This window comes from Oncorhynchus nerka, linkage group LG9a (genome assembly GCF_034236695.1).
Source record: "Oncorhynchus nerka isolate Pitt River linkage group LG9a, Oner_Uvic_2.0, whole genome shotgun sequence".
NCBI lineage: Eukaryota > Metazoa > Chordata > Actinopteri > Salmoniformes > Salmonidae > Oncorhynchus > Oncorhynchus nerka.
In genome coordinates, this window is record NC_088404.1 from 16,122,765 (window position 1) to 16,145,075 (window position 22,311).

Here is a 22,311-nt window from a genome sequence, read left to right on the forward strand (position 1 = left end):
AGAGAGAGAGAGAGAGAGAGAGAGAGAGAGAGTGAGAGAGAGAGAGAGATGGGGATGGGGAGAGAGAGAGAGAGAGATGGGGAGAGAGAGAGAGAGAGAGAGAGAGAGAGAGAGAGAGAGAGAGAGAGAGAGAGAGTGAGGGAGAGAGAGAGAAAGAGAGAGTGAGAGAGAGAGAGAGAGAGAGAGAGAGAGAGAGAGAGAGAGAGAGAGGGGCTTGCAGCCCCACTGGCAGAGCAATATTCTGTGACAAAAACTCTCCTCGGTGACTCAACTCTGCATGATGTAACCCACTTGGCACAGGCGTCAGTTCAACATCTAGTTTTTATTTACATTTGGTTGAGTTGTCTACTATTGTGAATCCAACTTGAAATCAGCAAAACATTTCACCGTGTCATTGGAAAAAGGTTAAAAGTTTGGTGACAAAAAAAGGAAATGCAGTTAGGTTGATGACTTTTTGCAAATTCGATGAGTTTTCCACATTAATTCAACGTCATGACATACATGTTTTGGGTTGAAATGACGTGGAAACATTGTTGATTCAACCAGTTTTTGCCCAGTGGGAGTTACAAAAACCTTGCTCATTAATCAACCCTGTAACCAAGGAGCAACTTGTTTAGTACAGCACACTATGCAACTTTAACAATTACTTAGGACACACACACACACACTTCAAATCAAAAGGCTCCAGTCCTCAAACAAATATCTTCATGTTTATTCTGTCAAGTCCCTGTCATCTGGCATCACAAAAGCCGGCGGTGGGAGACAAGCAGTGGTCTGACAGAGGGCCGGTGCAGCGGCTAATGTGCTAAAAGCAGCAGGATGGGGGGCTGTCTCTACTGACTAGCATCGCTCAGGGGCCGTGGGCCGGAACCAACACGAGCTGGTGGATAGAATGCAAACACCTGACACATCAGTTAGCACGCCTGTTTGCCGGGCACAGCTCCAAAGCTGTCAAGGCAAATTACGTCACAGACGTACTGACCCCAACACACACACACACACACACACACACACACACACACACACACACACACACACACACTGCTATCATCTTTGGTTTTAACCTCTTCAGTCGACCCTCTACTTTTTTGAACATTTTGTTAAAAATCGCGCAACATTTCAGCGCCCTGCTACTCATGCCAGGAATATAGTACGTTCATATGGTTAGAATGTGTGGATAGGAAACCCTCGGACGTTTTTAAAACTGGTTAAATCACGACTGTGGCTATTACATAACGTGCGTTACATCGGAAAGCGCAGGAAAACCTGATCACAGAAAATGGAAATAAATATCCTTGCGCCACTTCCAGCAATTGTTAACAGTGAGCCGAATTAGATAAGACCGAGCATTCAACTCCCACAGCATCCCCATGTTGTCGAGAGTCTTGTGAATTTAATCATCTTTGATTCTTGGTTGAACCGAAAGAGGGGCACCGCTTACCTCCGGTCTCCGCCAGATCATTCCGGAAGAGCTCTCTCCTGAAATTTTTCCAAGACGACAGCTAATGATATTTACATCGCCTACGGATGATTTTTATCGCTTATTAACGTTTACTAATACCTAAAGTAGCATTACAAACGTATTTCGAAGTGTTTTGTGAAAGTTTATCGTCTACTTTTTGAATTTTAAAAAATGACGTTACGTTGTGAAATCGCTGTTTTTTTCGTTTATCACACAGTCTACATATAACGATATCTTGGCTTTATATGGCCCGATTAAATCGAAATAAAGACCCAATAGTGTTTATGGGACATCTAGGAGTGCCAACAAAGAAGATGGTGAAAGGTAATGACTGTTTTCTATTTTATTGTGCGGTTTGTGTAACGCCGAAATGCTAATTATTTTGTTTACGTCCCCTGCTGTGCTTTTCTGTTGTAGTGTATTGGTGCATGCTATCAGATAATAGCTTCTCATGCTGTCGCCGAAAAGCATTTTAAAAATCGGACTTGTTGCCTGGATTCACAACGAGTGTAGCTTTAATTTGATACCCTGCATGTGTATTTTAATGAACTTTTGAGTTTTAACTAATACTATTAGCATTTAGCGTAGCGCATTTGCATTTCCAGAGCTCTAGTTGGGACGCAAGCGTCCCAAGTAGAGGCAACAGGTTAAAGCAGAATCTACGCTGCTGTACAACAGATGACAGGGCCTTAGGTGTTATACTGTACATGGTTCTAAGCGATATGAGAGGAACGGAGTGTAAGGGATGTTACACATCAAACCCCCAAATCCAGCCCATTCGCTGATTTGATATCTGGTCAGGAAGGCTCAACTAAAGAAGAGCTAAATAATAGAGAAAACAGCTAAATTGTAGTGTAGAAACATTTCCACAGTCATCAGAGTTCTTCCCTTTCTTCCTCCTGTCTCAAGGTCAACTCATTAAAAGTTGCACAAAAGCCTTCATTCAAATGAAATATTGTGTAGTTGTTAGACTGGTCACTTCCACTGTTTGTCAAGTCATGTGTGAATTCAATCTGCTCAACCATTAGTCTGAATGAGTACCACGCATTACTTTCAATGGATTACTACGCCATTCACAATTACAGAGTGGGGATGGGCAGGGGGTTTGCAGTGCTTTGCCTGGTTTCCATAGCTCCATAGCTGTCTGCCCTGACAATGGCTGTAGTTGATAGCAGTTATAGCATTACAGTATACACACAGAGGCCCTTCTGTGAACTGGCTGTGAAGGGGCGCAGATGGACAGCGTGCCTGGAGCTGGGATTGTTTCAGCCTCAGTTACCAGTGGGCTGGATGAGGAAAATAACAGCTCTGGATAGGGAGCAGCCAAGAAGCACTTAGTGATGGTGTGAGACTGGTCTAGTGGATCCAGGTGGGGTCCCTCATGAAAAACTACTACTGATTTAACCACTCATCCCTTCTACACAAGATCTACTTAAAACCTACTTGTTTTACTACTTGATTACTATTGTGATATGGAGTAAACCAGTAGTGATTTACATAGTAATTTAAATAGGGGCTCCCAAGTGGTGCAGCGTTCTAAGACACTGCATCTCAGTGCTAGACGCGTCACTACAGACCCTGGTTTGATTCCAGGCTGTATCACTACCGGCCGTGATTGGGAGTCCTATAGGGTGGCACATAATTGACCCAGAGTGGTCCGGGTTAGGGTTTGGCCGGGGTAGGCCGTCATTGTAAATTATAATTTGTTCTTAACTGACTTGCCTAGTTGAATTAAGGTTAAATAAAACAACATAGTTATGAGTGATAAATTGTGATGTTTCACTACTGGTGAACATTACATATTTCCTATTAAAATCACTACAGAATTCTCCCTTAAAATGGCTACCCTGTAACTACTGAGCTTTTGGGTATCTACTATTGAAAACCTACACATACCTACAATTCCTATATGTTCACTATTGAATGACTCTGTTATTCCTACATGTTCACTATTGAATGACTATGTTATTCCTACACATTACTGCTGTATGCTTACTCAATCCCTAGTGAATTACTACTGCCATTTGTGTGTGTAGTGTTGTGTCACAACTGATCACTACTGAATTGTTCCTGATCCTTTTTGATTTCCTACATACACCCTTTTGAATTACTATTGAAAACTGTCACATTTCCTACTGTTTGCCTAGTCAAAATCACTATTGACATCTTCTTGTTTCACTACTGTGTCACTACCAGACTAGTGCACGTGTTATTTTCTCAAGTTTCCAACTGTAGTTATATCATCAAACAAGAAATAATAAGGTTATACAAAAGTACTTTTTTGACTTAACTATCTTCAGATCCTCTTTTTTTTATTGCAGCCGCCATTATCAATCATCTGCTAACAGAGCTCACATAAGACAACACATAAAAACAGTTGATAAAGAATGTTAATCTTACCAAAAACGGCCTTTTGTCTCCTTATGTCGAGGGCCTCCTTGGCAACAGGTCAAAAGAGGTAAGTAGAATGGGTAAGTATACCAATATGAACATACTGTACATTTGCAAACAAACACACATACTTATTAGCTAGCATGACGAAAACAGAGGCTACATAGCTACATTTTAATGGGAGTTAGCAAACAGCTAGGCTAAACACAAGACCATTTTGGCAAGCAATCTTTTTGATGTGATAGAAAGGTGTATAAATGGCTAAACAACGAGATGAAAGTATTCATAAAACATCAACATAAATAAATGTACAGATGGTGCTAGCATAAGGGCAATTAAAGACAGGATGACAAAGGATGGAACATGATTACATTCGGGATTGTCAAAAACAGTAGCTAGCTAACCACAACCAACTACTTCCTGTTTGGTCTTCTTCTATAGTCACAAAAAGCCAGTGTCGTCTGGCTCTAGTGTTGTGACTACTTATTTACTATCAAAATCAAGTAGTAAAAACTCTAACTAATTACTATTGAAAAGCCTGTGTAGTAAAGCTGTAGTGTTTTGACTACTTATCTACTACCAACATTAAATATAACAAATCTCTAACTGATTACTACTGGAAACACTACAGTTTTCCTACTGAACACTACAAAACTCCACTTGGGTATGTCGAGTAGTGCATATACAACACATTCACTACACAATTCTGGATGACTGTGTGATAATTGCTCTTGGTAGCCGATGTGAGCAAGACCTTTAAACAGGTCAACATTCACAAAGCCGCGGGGCCAGACAGATTACCAGGATGTGTACTCAAAGCATGTGTGGACCAACTGGCAAGTGTCTTCACTGACATTTTCAACCTCTCCCTGACCGAGTCTGTAATACCTACATGTTTCAAGGCAGACCACTATAGTCCCTGTGCCCAAGGAAGCAAAGGTAACCTGCCTAAATGATTACTGCCCCATTGCACTCATGTCGGTAGCCATGAAGTGCTTTGAAAGGCTGGTCATGGCTCACATCAACAGCATTATCCCGGATTCTCTAGGCTCACTATAATTCGCATACCGCCCCAACACATCCACAGATGACTCAATCTCAATCGCACTCCACACTGCCCTTTAACACCTGGAATAAAGGAACACCTACTTTATGTGAGAATGCTGTTCATTGACTACAGCTCAGCGTTCAACCACATAGTTCACACAAAGCTCATCACTAAGCTAAGGACCCTGGGACTAAACACCTCTCGCTGCAACTAGATCCTGGACTTCCTGACGGGCCGCCCCCAGGTGGTAAAGGTAGGCAACAACACGTCTGCTACTCTGATCCTCAACACTGGGGCCCCTCAGGGGTGCGTGCTTAGTCCCCTCCTGTACTCCCTGTTCACGCACGACTGCATGGCCAAACACGACTCCAACACCATCATTAAGTTCGCTGACAACACAACAGTGGTAGGCCTAATCACTGACACCGATGAGACAGCCTATAGGGAGGAGGTCAGAGACCTGGCAGTCTGGTGCCAGGACAACAACCTCTCCTTCCATGTGAGCAAGACAAAAGAGCTCATCGAGGACTACAGGAAGTCATAGACTGTTTTCTCTGCTACCGCATGGCAAGCGGTATCAGTGCGCCAAGTCTAGGACCAAAAAGCTCCTTAACAGCTTCAACCCCCAAGCCATAAGACTGCTGAAAAATGAACCAAATAGCCAAATAGCCACCGGATTATTTACATTGACCCCCCCCTCCATTTGTTTTTTACACTGCTGCTACTCGCTATTTATTATCTATGCATAGTCACTTCACCCCGACCTACATGTACAAATTACATCGACTAATCTGTACCGCCGCACATTGACTCGGTACTGGTACCCCCTGTATATAGCCTCATTATTGTTATTTTCTTGTGTTACTTTTTTTTTTTTTTACTTTAGTTTATTTAGTAAATATTTCTTAACTCTTTCTTGAACTGCACTGTTGGTAAAGAGCTTGTAAGTGAGCATTTCACAGTAAGGTGAAATGCTGTATATTGTATTCGGCACAGGTGACAAATAAAGTTTGATTTGATCCCTGAAAGTTTCTACATAGTTACTACCCGACAAATATGTTTTTGTGTAGTAATTCCGTAGTACTTTTTCATGAGGGGCAGCCTTTCCTTACTGATGATATGGACTGGTGGTCCGGTCTGATATGGGCACTGCACAATGGAAACACATAAACATTTTTTAAATCTTTATTTAACTAGGCAAGTCAGTTAAGAACAAATTCTTATTTTCAATGACAGCCTAGGAACAGCAGGTTAACTGCCTTGTTCAGGGGCAGAACAACAGATTAGTACCTTGTCTGCTCAGGGATTTGATTTTGCAAACTTTCAGTTACTAGTCCAACACTCTAACCACTAGGCTACCTGCCGCCCCAACATCCTGATAGACTGACCAGGTAGGCCTTACAGAAGGGGCAAGTTAGCGTTTGTCGGCATGAATCTTGTTCTGGAGGCAGCTCTGCAGAGTGGTCACTAGTTGGTGTGACCGATGTGAAACGGCTAGCTAGTTAGCGGTGGTGCGCGTTAATAGCGTTTCGATCGGTGACATCACTCGCTCTGAGACCTTGAAGTAGTGGTTCCCCTTGATCTGCAAGAGCCGCGGCTTTTGTGGAGCGATGGGTAACGATGCTTCGTGGGTGATTGTTGTCTGTGGTTCGAGCCCGGGTAGGGGCGAGGGAACGGACTAAAGTTATACTGTTAGATTGATGCTGTTGACCTGGATCATTGGTTGCTGCGGGAAAAGGAGGAGGTCAAAAGGGGGGTGAGTGTAACGGATGTGAAATGGCTAGCTAGTTAGCGGTGGTGCGCAGCAATAGCGTTTCGATCGGTGACGTCACTCGCTCTGAGACCTTGATGTTGCTCTGCAAGGGCTGTGGCTTTTGTGGAGCGATGGGTAAAGATGCTTCGTGGGTGACTGTTGTCTGTGTGCATAGGGTCCCTGGTTCGAGCCCGGGTAGGGGCGAGGAGAGGGACGGAAGCTATACTGTTACATTGGAATAGCCACAACGTCATAAAATCTGATTTTAAACCTAACCCAAACCGTAACCACACTGTTGGCCATAATACCTAACCCTAACCTTACATTTAGACAGAAAAACTCATTTTATGAATTTTTACAATATAGCCAATTTTGACTTTGCAGCTGGCCTATCTAAGGAGAAATCTCTCAGTTCTGCCTCCAGGACAAGACTCATAACAATAAACGTCAACCTGCACAGAAAGGTGGAAAATCTATATTTGATTTAAGAAAACAAAATGTGATGCAGGTTAGTTACGATTTTGTATTCGTGGAACTGAGGGCTGTTATTGTTGTGGTTGTAGTGTGTGTGTGTGTGTGTGTGTGTGTGTGTGTGTGTGTGTGTGTGTGTGTGTGTGTGTGTGTGTGTGTGTGTGTGTGTGTGTGTGTGTGTCCTATTGCAGTTTATCTGTATGAGAGAGCACCTGTCACTTCCCTCAGTCCTTCACAGTTGGCTGCATTATTCCAGCTGATTTCCATCCTGTGGCAGAAGGCTGATTCTCTTCCATAACAAAGTGAGAGACACTCCAGGCTCCCTGCCGAGAATCATTATCTTTATTCCCACGGTTACGCTAAAGGTCACACAAATTTCTACAGTCATACATGCTACTCCATCGGGTCACTAAGTCAGAGAGATTAATCTTTCCACTTCGTTCTCAATGACTGAGGTTTCCTTTGTTGGGCACAAGTGAAGTGCGAGAATTAAAGGCCACTATCTCTCCCTCTCTCAAATATTACTTGAAGATGTTACATTTTTTCTATGTAATTGAATTTCTCAGGGGTGGTCGAACATTATTCATTTTTCAAGTTTTATGTGCACAAGTAGGCCTAAAGTGGAATGTCTTTATAGAATACCCTAAACCCAACAGTGCATTAATCAATATCAAGGTAGTAGAAAAAAATTAATAAAAAGATGAACACGAAAAGTAAGTAAGCTATTTATACATTGTCAGATTTATTCACATCAGGGCTTTAATTCCTTTGTCACCAGCAACAATAGTGTCAAGACGAGAAGGGTCATAGAGAACGGCCAGTGTAATAAACGGTAGCTATCCTCGTACTCAAAGAGGGTAATTATCAAACTCTTTGTTGGTATAAATGGGACAAACCTACGGAGAAAGAAAACCTTATGTGGAGGACCAGGGTGTGGCTTTTCTGAGAAACAGACAGACTGGTATCAGAACCCTAGACACGAGGGCTTTTCAAACTGGTTGTTCTTAGCCCCGAGCTATCTTTTGACCTTGATTTAGAAATAACCCAAGGCTAGCTTACCCTTGTTTCACACAACTTTCTGAGAACCCTGAGGTAACCAAAACTTTTTTCACAAGTCACTTTGCTGAAAGCATTTTGGCCACTTTGGTCAAAGGTATTCAGGTATACAATGTACAGAAATGGTACAAAAGTGTGTGTACACCATATAAATATGTTACCAGCAAATTAAACTGGGAAAAATACAGGGCAATGACATAGAGGCATATAATTGCTTTCACACCCTATGAATACTGTGGATGCCATGCCTCACGGTAATGATCACTTTCCCTCTCGTAAACTTTGAGTTTGTGGAAAATAACTTGTTTTTTTCAAGGGAATTAGATATAAAGCCATAGGGAATCCAACACGAACAAACTCAAAAGCCAGTTGTACATCCAGTCCTGTGTTATGTTTTCAATCTCTTGGCTGAAGTCAGAGACAGAATCACCTCGGGCTGGTACCACATTATTCCTCACAGACACGTATAGGCCTCTGCTTCCCGGGTGTTGTTGTTTGCTTGAATCATTTATGGATTTGATATTTCAGCCTCCTTTTAAATGTAATCAAGCCAGGCTGTAATTATCTCCTACGGAGGACCTTTCAACATACCTTCCAGGCACTTATTGGGAATTTGCATTTATAATTGCTTTCCGATCTCATTGGCTGCTGTAGCCACTCCACTGCTTTGGAAAACGGTTATAAACCAAATATGTCCCTGAGTGGCTGCAATAGGATGTTACTACTATTTTTAATCATCTCTGGCACCTGTTATTTTGATAGGGATCAAGAACTCTCATTTTCACTGATAAGGCTTCCGTGTTTGTGATCAATTTACTCTGGATAATGTTGTTTAGTGAGAAACCATTTTAACTTCTGATTCAATCGCGCGCTTGGAATATGTCATTGAACTCCACAGTCATTTGGTCCCTTGGGCTTTCTAGTCTGACATGGTCTTCATCACCAATCATAATCTACTCTGTGTTTAGGCCGGGAGATTTAGCAGCGATGTCGCAGCACAATGTTTTAGAGTTTCAACCATAATGTGAAAATATGAATTATGAGAGAGATGGAGATGGACATGCTCTCAAAGCTTCCAATATTCCATTATTCAAGACCTCCTCCCCTCGTTTAACTCTGTATCGATTTCTCTGTCTTTTTAGAAGCAGATGAAAGATTGGAAATCTGCTCAAAAGTAGCACTGAGAAACGTTTATACCTACAGAGAGACATCTATCCCTTCTTCCAAGTGTTATGATATGGGGGAGGGGGGGTAGTTTAGTCTTAGCGCACAGTTAGGCAACACACTCTACCAGGATTCACTTCCACACTCCATCCCCCAGGGGGCAGCAGCCAACAACCAGGTTCAAGTGTTGTGCTGTCAGGCCTTGATAATAGCAGGTGCTGCCAAGCCTTGAAAAGGGCAGATGCTGACAAGCCTTAATAAGGGCAGGTGCTGCCAGGCTTTGATAAGGGCAGGTGCTGCCAGGCCTTAATAAGGGCAGTTGCTGCCAGGCTTTGATAAGGGCAGGTGCTGCCAGGCCTTGATAAGGGCAGGTGCTACCAAACCTTGAAAAGGGCCGTTTCTGCCTAGCCTTAATAAGGGCAGGTGTTGCCAGGCTTTGATAAGGGCAGTTGCTGCCAGGCCTTGATAAGGGCAGGTGTTGCCAGGCTTTGATAAGGGCAGGTGCTGCCAGGCCTTGATAAGGGCAGGTGATGCCAGGCCTTGATAAGGGCAGTTTCTGCCAAGCCTTAATAAGGGCAGGTGTTGCCAGGCTTTGATAAGGGCAGGTGCTGCCAGGCCTTGATAAGGGCAGGTGATGCCAGGCCTTGATAAGGGCAGGTGCTGCCAGGCTTTGATAAGGGCAGGTGCTGCCAGGCTTTGATAAGGGCAGGTGCTACTAGTTAAGGTGATCGTCAGTTAGTGTCCCAGCTGGAAAAGCTGTTTGGTGGCTATGAGGCCTTTTGTTTGTTTTTGAGTCTTTGGTCATGCCTTTTTGTATTTTTCCTTTTTTTATGCCATATGAACAAGTAATAATCCGCTTGGACTGGCTGAACAAGAGGTCAAGCCAGAGCTGGCCCTGGGCCTAAGGTATAATGTTGCTGTCTCCCTGGGCACATGTGTATTCAACACCCGGTTGCATGCGCTTTCTTCTCACATTTATGCACACATCAAATCAGGTTACAGACCATGTGGCTAGGCCTAAGAACTCTGACACAACGACTGCAGCAAAATCCGTAGGCTAGTTATTGGTTTCGTAACACAAGTACCTAGAAAAACATCTGATTGGCTTTTGAATCATTACCTTGTTTTCCCTCCTCTTCTCCTTCTCGTCTCTCTTACCCATCAAATTGCATCTAATTATTTCCAAGAGCATGTGTTAATTCAGGAGACGTGTGTAGAATTGTGGGGCATCCAGGCTAGCCAGTGGGTGCTTCTGGGGAGTGAGTTTATGACAGGAGTGACACGTGTGTTTTATGGATGAGTTCTCCAGGGGCTCTTGGGGGAATCTCTATCTAAGCACAGCTCCTCAAGGATTGAATTAGCCTTTTGATCCACCAATCAATTTGGAGAGGGAGAAGAAATGAACAGTGGTTTTCACAACCGTGAGGAAAATATATCACTTTAGCTCCTGGCGGTTTCATGTCAATAAAAAAGGAAATGCCTACAGGTATGAAAAGGTATATTACTGTTACAGTATATACTGCAGGTATATCACTGTTGTTCAGCCATGTCTAGATGATACATACGCTAACTGAATGTTTAATTCATTACTTGAATCACATGGTTGTGTCAGGTCACCAATCACAGCCTGAGGCAATAGAATTCAGGTAGAAAAATGTATGAACTCCTTCTGTGACCTGCATAAATCATATCCTATGGCATATTTAAGGTATTATCATACTGATAATGAAATATTAAAATGTGCCAGACCGCGCACAAGAATGGAACAGGTAATTCAGTAACGATGACATAAACCTCTGAAAGAAAGAAATGTGATCCACGGGGAATGAATCCGAGCTGCACCAGTTCTCCACATGACTGTTGATCAGGGCAGAAAGTAGGTCAGAACCACAGGTTGGCTGCTCAACTGGGCTGAGATACAGTATTATTGGATTCTTCTGGGTTTTTCAGGTTGATTCATTAGCATTGTTCAGACCAGGCCAACAGCTTTGTCAACGATAGTGACTCACGTGAACTAATATGAAGGGAAAATAAATAGGATTGAAATTCCACATTTAAAAAACTTCTCCTCAAAATGTAAAGATAAATACACAGTTGGTCTGTACCAAACATAATAATGAAAAATGAAATTGAAAAAGGGACGTTTTGCTTTTATTTTTGGAAACAGATGAGTGTTTGAGGACCCGATCTTCATGTGATCCCGTTAGAACATTTAAGCTAGCAGACTGAAGTAAAGAAAGAATACCTGTCGGGAAGAAACACTCTCACCTAGATAAACCAATAAGTGCTTCATGCATTAAACATGAGCTGCTCAATTTGGATGTGTCGTCCCAGAGAGCGGAGGGGCTTTGAGAGAAATTCATTCACATTTTAATCACACTGGAGGTTCAATTAATCATTGTGCGGTTAAAGGGTGAAAACTATGAATATTCAGTTACCAGACAAAGACTTCTGTGACCCTAGATTCTTGCCTTAATTTTAATCATATTCTTGCAAACCGTACCTCATCTGCCTACGTTTTTCCTCTGAGGGATACCCCATAATAATGCTTAAGTTGCATTTTAATTTCCAAAACCCTGGGAATGTTGTCAGAGGAAGCGAAGACAGCACTGCTCTCCTATTTATAGTACTGGGCCTGATAACCAACATGAAAACGTTGGAACTGTCGTCGGCTAAAAAGTGGTATTTGATGAGTTTCTCGGTTCACCAGACTATGTTCAGACTGTTTGAGCCTCTATAAGTGTATAATAAATTAACCTTTTGAGGACTTAAGAGATTGAAGATCATCATACTAACTATTTGAAAGCTACAAGGCCTGTATATACTTTGACATTGAATTTGAGCACAGCTAGTATTGAAGAGTCTTCTGAGTTACGAAAAGAGTGGTCACATGCGAGTGGTCTCCTCAGCCAAAATGGAAAACATTGATCTGCTCCATTATGAAGTCCTAAAATGAATAGGGCCGGACTAAGCTGCTTATATGCACTATCTCTCCTGTTGATTAGACAGGAATTAATATTCACTGGGCCGTGAATCTCCGAAAACATTTTAGCGTTCGCTTTTTAAGAACTGCCAAGCATCTCAAGACAGCAATTAAGCGCTTTCGTTCCCCTAGCCACCTTGCCTGAGAAATTATGGAGCTGGGCCGCTGGAGACGGAAACATTAAATGAGAGCTCCTCCGGAGCGTCTCATTGGCTGCCAGGGATTCTATATGCAGATGAGGCCAGATGGCAGGAGGACCCTGCTGAGGGCTGGTCACGTGAGGAGCAGAATCCTCAATCAGGACAAGAAGGGGGTGCATTCACACTGTCGCCATTTTATGCTATACAAAAAATGCACAAGAATCAAATTAAGTTGAAAAACCATAGGTCTGTTTCAAGAAATGGCTTCACTTTCCCACTCAGCAGGTGGTTTTAATGCCACAGTGTTTCTCTCACTGCAGCATGGACTATAGCACCATTCCACCTGCTACTCACAGCAGCATCACAAGAGGAAAGGGACCTTGCTACCTCTTCAAAAGCAATCTACCATTATATATTTTCAATGCGAACAGTACACCACTTGAAGTTTAACAGCAGGCAACTACACACGGACTGGAGGGAAAACCCACAAACACAAGGATCATTGAAGATACATACTTTGAAAAGCCTGGGGCCAATGCTGGGGAGGAGTGCTGTTATCAGCTTGAAGTCAATGGTACTGTAGGGCCTTATGTTTGCGCAGTCATGTGTCATAGTAAGATTTTATAATGTATTTTAAGCATTATCCAGTAATCAGAATTACAGCAAAAACGAAAGCAATTGTCTGATGGTGTTAACTTAAAAAGAAAAGGGGAAAGTTTGATGAAAAAGCTTTAAATAAAAAAAACATATCCAGGCACATCACATGATTGGGCAAAACACAGAGCCATAGCAGATACAGTATTTCATCTGACATCTATCTCACCACAGGTCTGCCAGCTGGATCTCACCATGGAACATCCTGCTAAAGTATTGATGGCACACTGCATCCTGGGTAACCTCCGGGTGCTCCATGGGCTGCCTGTGTTACCATAGTAATCTTGAAGCCATTATTTACTTTATCGGTGCCTTAGAGAGGGATGGTTCACTCCAAATACAATTGTATCTGTTATTTCACTGACCTAAACTGTTGTTTAGGTCAGTTTAGGTCAGTTTGTTGCTGTATAATTTGTTGCTGACCAACCAACTTTTCCCAAGAAACAGAAGCTTTGAGATGTCATTACGTGATGCTATAACATTTTGGTAGCCCTTTATGCTCATACCCGTATGTATACGGGTTGAAAATGGCAGATTTAGACACTGATAAGCGACTAAATTGGAACGTCAGTGGCTGTACAGTAACATTCAATACATGACATCAGAACTCAGTCTCTGTGCTTCACAGCGCTTTATGGGTTTTGACTGACAGCCATTCTGAACTTGAGCACCGCACGGGACAGGTTTGCCCCATCCCTCCCGCACATTTTTTGTTGTCTGAGTGAGGCAAATGCTGAAAACTAAGAGTACTCTGTGTATTTTGAAAGATGAGATGTTGAGGATTATAATAAATATTGTTTTGATGTCATACAAGCAAACCAAAAACTTGCAATTCACATTTCCATATCATAAAAGTCATGTCATATTCAGTGTCAACGTTTATGATCACTATGTTTGATGTACAGCTACAAGATGACCTAGGTTTATCTGAACAGAATGAGTCTATGCGTGTCTATTGTGAAGATAATTTGCTGCAAAACACACACCTGAATGCACTCATAAGTCCTTTCTAAGCGCACCAAAATTGCGATCTGTTTCTCAGAATTTTCTGGTGAAAGCCTGTTGGCAATGGAACAAGTTTCCAAATGAAGACTACCTGACTCGGATTGCTCAGGTTTTGGAATGCGTAAACAACAACAGTATTTGTGTGATTGGGGGGGGGTGCAGGGTTGTGTTCCAAACAAAACCTGTGTTCCTCAACGGTATAGCTAGGAGAGCTCAAAAGCACCTTGTAATTGAAAATTATTCTTTGAGTCATAAAAGTGCCTTGAAATTACGCACACTTTGGAGAGGTTTAAGTCTCGGACAAATCTTCCAAGAGTTAAAATACAATTTGTAATACAATCACATTTTCACATATAATACAGTTACAAACAACAGACATAATACACTGCCATATTGACCAGATAAATACTCTGACAGTCTGAAAAGATAGATTGGTTCCTTCGTCTACCATAGTCCTGCACAACCTTCCAATTTAGCATGTTTGAAAGTGGTTCTAATGTGTTGTTTGAATTTATATATTGAAAGGTTTCTGGTTTGCTCAGATAAATTATTACATTTCTTTATTGCACTGAATATAAATGTTATTTTGTCTATTTCTCTTGTCTGCTGGGATAAGACATGGTGGACAATCTATTCCTCGTATTGACTGAATGTCTGTCTCTTACCAACTAAATCCTGTTGTGAATGGAGTTTGGTCGTTTCACATTGGTGTACAATGTGAAATAAAATAAGCATGTTCTGTGTAATCTGCAGTCCCCTAATCTCACATGCTGATGCATTTTCCCAGACCACAGAACAGTAGTTCACCTGACTCCCAATTAATGCTTGGGTTGTTTGCTTAAGAATCTTTCCTTCTAAACATGCATGCATTTCGAAAATTATTTTCTTACATAGATTAGTTATTTGAGACGACCATGATGAGCAGTTGTCTAGCTGCACCCTTGGTAGTTTGATTTCTGACACTTCCTCAATTTGTACTCCCTCTTTGACCTTTTCCTGGTGGAACAGATCTAATCAGTTTTCTCCGACAAACCCACTCCCTGGTATTTCCCAGATCTACTACTAGCTTCCTGGACCTGTTGAACAGATTGTCTTCCTGTACCTGTTGAACAGATTGTCTTGATGTATAAATTGTGGTATCATCTTTCAAATATAGTAGCTTAAGTTTCAGATAAGGAAGGTTGTTGATATATTAAGTAAAGAAGTGGCCCAAGGCAGCTACCCTGCAGTATTCCTGTAATGATTTTTATGAATAATGACTAAATGATGTATACGTTTAACATTAGAAAGGAATGTATGTGTGTGTCGAAAGAGAACGAAGAGGCGCATTAACCTATGTTTGAAACGACCCGGCTGTAACTCTGGGGAGATAAGGTAGGACAGGGAGAGCCCCTCCAGAGCTCTCGTATCTGGGGGAGACTGGAACTGTCAGCTGAGTGGTAATAAACTGTTGTGAGACTCATGAGAAAATCCCTATGTTGGTGTGTATGTATGTGTTTAGGGTAAGAGAAAGTTATAAAAGGAATGTCTTTGTACAACAGCACTCTCGTAAATAAACCTTACTGTAAACTGGCCTCTGTAAGTATACTTACAGAGGCCAGAAGAACCTTACAAATTCTTAGTAATAGACAGAGCAATTTAAGTGAAGTTAAGTTTATGTACATTGAGAACAAAATTCTCATAACAATTCCACAGTTTAACACATGAGGGTAAGAAAATGAACCATTGATATAGGTGGACTGTTTCCTGTCAGTTAGATATGACTGTACCCAATTCAATGCTACCTCCTTAAAACCATAATGCATTAATTTTGTTAAAAGTATTTCATGATCCACTAAATCAAATGCTGCACTAAAATCTAGAAATAGTACACCCACAAATGTGCCATTATCCATAGCGCTTTGACACTGATCAGGTTTAACACCTCTACTGACACTAGTGGTAGACTAAAAGAGCAGGTTTTTTTTGCTCCTAATATGATCATCACACAATTGGACAATAGCTTGTTTGGAAGAATGGGTGTTTACATTATATCTCAGTAAATTCATTTTCTTTGCAAAAACGTTGTGTGGCCACTTGGAGACAACAGTTAATCCTCTCATTCAATCCCTTGTCATTTTTTAATCCTTATGTTACACCTACCCCACATTTTCCATTATTATTCGTATCATGTTACTGAATGTATCCAGAGTATTTTCAGATTTCGTTATCAACAAATGTGGCAAAAAGTGCAGTAAATGTAAAATGCACATGTGATCAACAGGATTCAGTCCTGTATTCAGTCTTGTGTCAGGTGAACTGTTGTGTCCGTAACTTTGGTTTAAGATGTGTCCCATAGTCTACAAACTCTCTTTCAATTGCTACCATGGATATGCATATGCTTTTCATATTTAATCTTTTAAGAAACATTTCAATTTAGCCCTATCCGTTTAGGCCAATTCCCACACGTGTGAAGGGTAAAGAACACACTCCTCAAGACACAACTAAAGCAAGGAGAGTGTGTGTTGAGTTGACGTGCCGTGTGAACGCTGCTAAAATTGAAAGAGCAGCAGTCAGCAGACAATATTTCAGAGGTACGTTTCTTTACAGCTTTTCCTCAAGCGACTTCAAAGTAGACCTATAATAGACTGTACGCTTATGCCATTCATTTCTACTGTATGTTGTTCTACATTTCATATTAAACAAGCCTTGTAAGATGTATACTGACTGTGGTCTTAAGAGATACATGTACCATATATATATATGCTGGTCCAGGCTTAATTTACAGAAATCCACATACAAAGTGTAAATGAGTCCGGTGGGAATTAGCTGTATTTCTTTTCCAACTCAATGTATGAGTTCTGATTCAGCCTTGTACATGTTTTTGGAGGATTTACATTTCATACAGATTGGCACCGCTTTTGATATAAAGAGGATCAATTGATAAACTCTTTACAGTTTGTGTTATTCTCATCACAGCCCTGGTTCTATAGGCTAAATGCTAATTATTGGTTAACAGGGTATTGGCGATCAATCATTTGCCAAACAAGAGAAAGGAGCTTGTTCACTTCACCTGAAATATAGGTCCCAATTCTAAAGCTTGAGGACAAAGTGATGTAACCCCCTTGCGGCTGAATCTGTTGTCAGGCAATTTTCATTAGAATCCAGGATTATTCTAACCTGAGGTGATTGCCCTTACATCTGCTGCCCCGGCAATTAATGGAATAGATTTCAAGAGCCACTGAGGCAGATCCCCTGATAGAGCCGTCCACTTTATCTTAGCCTACATGGAAACTTTGCAGCCCAGACAGTGATTTAGTGCCTGGGCTTTGTAGAAAGGTCACAGCTCTCTGTATCAGTCCAACTCTGCAGGACCTCCCCTACAACTGCCACCCTGGTTCTACTACAGACTAATGGGAGTGCAGGTATACAATCTTTATATAGGGCTACGATTTAAATTAATGTTCACATGCTACCATTTGTAATACAAAATGGAACACTTTCTATAGGCCTAGTGAGATATAATAGGATCCATATTCCTAGTGAAGCCACATGAAATACATTTAGGTCATTTTGATATGCTTGTTTGTCTATCAGTGAGCCACCCTAGGAACACATTTGTTGATTGACTCACTGTACATTGTGTGACAGATGTGTTCTGACCCAGAGAAAGAGCATGGGAGAGAGAGAGCGAGAGAGAGAGAGAGAGAGAGAGAGAGAGAGAGAGAGAGAGAGAGTGAGTGAGAGAGAGAGAGAGAGAGAGGTGTGACTCAACTCTGCATGATGTAAGTTACCAAAACCTTGCTCCTCCTACAGCTCTGAACCAAGGAGCAACTTGTTTAGTTAGTACAGAGCACTATGCAACTTTAACAATTACTCAGGATGAGAGAGGAGGTTCTGTACTGCGGAAGTATGGGTGGGGAACTACTTCTACTAGGCTAGATGAAGCTAAGGTCTATGTGTAGTAGTTTAGGACACTTTACCAGACTCATAGGCCTACTGCCCTAGTTAAATCATTTCAGATGACCATGGCTCATGGTTGGCTGGTCTGACAATCTGGAACCTTTGAACTTTTTCAGCTCTTAACTAAATTTACAAGAAAGAAACCCAGAAGGAGTGCAATCAAAGTTCCTTACTCACCCTGCTTTCGACAGAAACATCTCATACATTTACTGTTTGCTGTAATGGTGTCGGAGGTGACGGCCGCTGTTTTACTGGCTCCCAACCAATTGTGCTATTTGTGTTTTATCGCATTGTTTGTAACTTATTTTGTACATAATGTTTCTGTCACCGCCTTTCATGACTGAAAAGAGCTTCTGGATATCAGAACAGCGATTACTCACCTTGAACTGGACAAGGATTTTTTCTTTAACGAGTCGGATGCAAAGTATTTACTGCAGATACCGGACCAGGCCCATGACTCCCTGTTCCCTGTTCACCCATGACTGCGTGGCCAAGCAAGACTCCAACACCATCATTAAGTTTGCCGATGACACAACGGTCGTATGCCTGATCACCAACAACTTTGAGACAGCCTATAGGGAGGAGGTCAGAGACCTGGCAGTGTGGTGCCAGGACAACAACCTCTTGGTCAACGTGATCAAGACAAAGTAGATGATTGTGGACTACAGGAAAAGGAGGCACGAGCATGCCCCAAATCTCATCGACGGGTCTCTAGTGGAGCAGGTCGAGAGCCTCAAGTTCCTTGGTGTCCACATCACTAACAAACTATCATGATCCAAACACACCAAGACAGTCGTGAAGAGGGCATGACAATGCCTATTCTCCCTCAGGAGACTGAAAAGATTTGGCATGGGTCCTCAGTTCCTCAAAAGGTTCTACAGCTGCACCATCGAGAGCATCCTGGCTGGTTGCATCACCGCCTGATATGGCAACTGCTCGGCCTCCGACTGCAAGACACTACAAAGGGTAGTGCATACAGCTCAGTTCATCACTGGGGCCAAGCTTCCTGCCTTCCAGGAGATCTATACCAGGTGGTGCACTAAAAATTGCCAAAGACTCCAGCCATCCTAGTCATGGATTTTCCTCTCTACTAACGCATTGCAAGCAGCACCGGAGTGCCAAGTCTAGGTCCAAAAGGTTTCTTAACCCTTTCCACCCCCAAGCCATAAGACTGCTGAACAGCTAATCAAATGGCTACCCAGACACACACACACACACTGCTGCTACTCGCTGTTTACCAACTGTGCATTGTCACTTTACCCCTACCGACGTGTACACTACCGTTCCAAAGTTTGGGGGCACTTAGAAATGTCCTTGATTTTGAAAGAAAAGCTCATCTTTTGTCCATTAAAATAACATCAAATTGATCTGAAATACAGTGTAGACATTGTTAATGTTGTAAATGACTATTGTAGCTGGAAATGGCAGATTTTTTATGGAATATCTACATAGGCAAACATATGCCCATTTTCAGCAACCATCACTCCTGTGTTCCAATGGCATGTTGTGTTAGCTAATCCAAGTTTATCATTTTAAAAGGCTAATTGATCATTAGAAACCCCTTTTTCAATTATGTTAGCACAGCTGAAAACTGTTGTTCTAATTAAATAAGCAATAAAACTGGCCTTCTTTAGACTAGTTGAGTATCTGGAGCATCAGCATTTGTGGGTTCGATTACAAGCTCAAAATGTCCAGAAACAGAGTACTTTCTTCTGAAAGTTGTCAGTCTATTCTTGTTCTGAGAAATGAAAGCTATTCCATGTGAGAAATTGAAAAGAAACTGAAGATCTCGTACAACGGTGTCTACAACTCCCTTCACAGAACAGAGCAAACTGGCCTTAACCAGAATAGAAAGAGGAGTGGGAGGCCCTGGTGCAGAACTGAGCAATAGGACAGGTACATTAGAGTGTCTAGTTTGAGAAACAGATGCCTCACAAGTCCTCAACTGACAGCTTCATTAAATAGTACCCGCAAAACACCAGTCTCAACGTCAACAGTGAAGAGGCGACTCCGGGATGCTGGCCTTCTAGGCAGAGTTCCTCTGTCCAGTGTCTTGTGTTCTTTTGCCCATCTTAATATTTTATTTTTATTGGACAGTCTGAGATATTGCTTTTTCTTTGCACTCTGCCTAGAACGCCAGCATCCCGGAGTCGCCTCTTCACTGTTGACGTTGAGAACTGTTGTTTTCGGGTGCATGGGACAAATATGATTTGATTAGCTAAGATTTAGACCTCCATTAAACTAACTGTTTTGATACAACAGTATTTTCCTAATAAGGCTCTTAGTATGTAGTCTATGCAGTAGTTATACTACCAGGGGATGACTCATTGACAAACTAAGACATTAGCCTCTAAGTGATAATTCAGTATTGTCATTGACTTTCAGTCTACGTCCTTTCAAACCTTACAAGGTAAAGAGGCCTTGTTGGTGACAATGAGAGGGGAAATAGAGCTCCCCACACGCTCATCACACCACTCATGCCTATCTGTAAACTGTATCTGTAAACCCTCTCTCTGGTTACTGAGAAACCAAAAACATATGATCCATCAACTTTCAAATGAACCAAATGAGCTAGCTGTGGTGTTTTCATCTGATTGTCAAACAAATTGTTTCAAAACGTAGGCTACCTGCACACATCCATCCATTCCTAAATAATTCCAGCATCCAAATAGTGCACTGTGGACCCGCCAATAAAGGGTTTAATCCATGACAGAGCTGGGGGTGTTCGTTTAATTTTGAATTTGTTTTTATTTTATTCCCCTGTAGCAGTACAAAATTGCATTTTAAACAAAAAGGAGAATGGTTAGGGGAGTTCAGGTTTCATTCAGGGGTGCTGGCTACCCCGTAATTCACAGTGATGAGATATTGGAATCGCTTCATCCCATGAGTTTTTCCTGGTCGTATAACTTGGAAAAACCACTGGCAAATAATCGACACAGCATTGTTAATAATGTTGGCGTAATGAAAGACACAACTAGCTATAGCAGCTGTCACACAGGTTCAGGAGATATTTGGTATTACTTTAGAAGCTGAAGGAGAAAAGGTTGAGATCTGTCTGGAAATGAACAGACATTTCTCTACTTAATGAGATGACCTTGAAGGTCATCATCAAAGTCACAGCCCTCTGAGTGACCACTCTATTTTTATTTGTCTCTCTGATCATCCTCTATCGATTCGACCGCCTGTTAAATGAGCGAGAGATGACGTTTATTCTGAGCCTTTCATGGGATTTAAGATCAATGGGATCAGTCAAGACTGCGACCTGGGGTGATCTGGCCACAGAGATGGAGGCAGTGTTCCAAATGGAACCCTATTTACTATGTACTGCACTTTTATTGACTAGGACCCACAGGGCCCATAGGGCTCATAGGATTCACAGGGCTCATAGGACTCACAGGGACAGGGCTCATATGACTCATAGGGCTCATAGGACTCACAGGGTTCATAGGACTCACAGGGACAGGGCTCATATGACTCATAGGGCTTATAGGACTCACAGGGCTCATAGGACTCACAGGGACAGGGCTCATATGACTAATAGGGCTCACAGGGCTCACAGGGACAGGGCTCATATGACTCAAATGACTCATAGGGCTCATAGGGCTCATAGGACTCGCAGGGCTCACAGGGCTCATAGGACTCACAGGGCTCATATGACTCAAAGGGACAGGGCTCATATGACTCATATGACTCATAGGGCTCATAGGGCTCATAGGACTCGCATGGCTCACAGGGCTCATAGGACTCACAGGGCTCATATGACTCAAAGGGACAGGGCTCATATGACTCATAGGGCTCATAGGACTCATAGGGCTCATAGGACTCACAGGGCTCATAGGGCTCACAGGGACAGGGCTCATATGACTCATATGACTCATAGGGCTCATAGGGCTCATAGGACTCACAGGGACAGGGCTCATATGACTCATAGGGCTCATATGACTCACACGGCTCATAGGACTCACATGGACAGGGCTCATATGACTCAAATCAAAATCAAATCAAATCAAATGTATTTATATAGCCCTTCGTACATCATCTGATATCTCAAAGTGCTGTACAGAAACCCAGCCTAAAACCCCAAACAGCAAGCAATGCAGGTGTAGAAGCACGGTGGCTAGGAAAAACTCCCTAGAAAGACCAAAACCCAGGAAGAAACCTAGAGAGGAACCAGGCTATGAGGGGTGGCCAGTCCTCTTCTGGCTGTGCCGGGTGGAGATTATAACAGAACATGGCCAAGAT

General features: G+C 42.2%; 1 protein-coding gene across 1 annotated transcript; it reads right to left on the minus strand.

The window, feature by feature from the left end:
- Nucleotides 1–21,603: 21,603 nt before the first annotated feature.
- Nucleotides 21,604–22,049, minus strand: LOC135573285 (cornifin alpha-like). Its single transcript, XM_065022135.1, has 2 exons — nt 22,017–22,049; nt 21,604–21,969 (listed from the first exon to the last, which is right to left on the minus strand). Exons 1-2 carry the CDS (start codon nt 22,047–22,049, stop codon nt 21,604–21,606), a joined length of 399 nt encoding a protein of 132 aa, XP_064878207.1.
- Between the last annotated feature and the right edge of the window lie 262 nt (nt 22,050–22,311).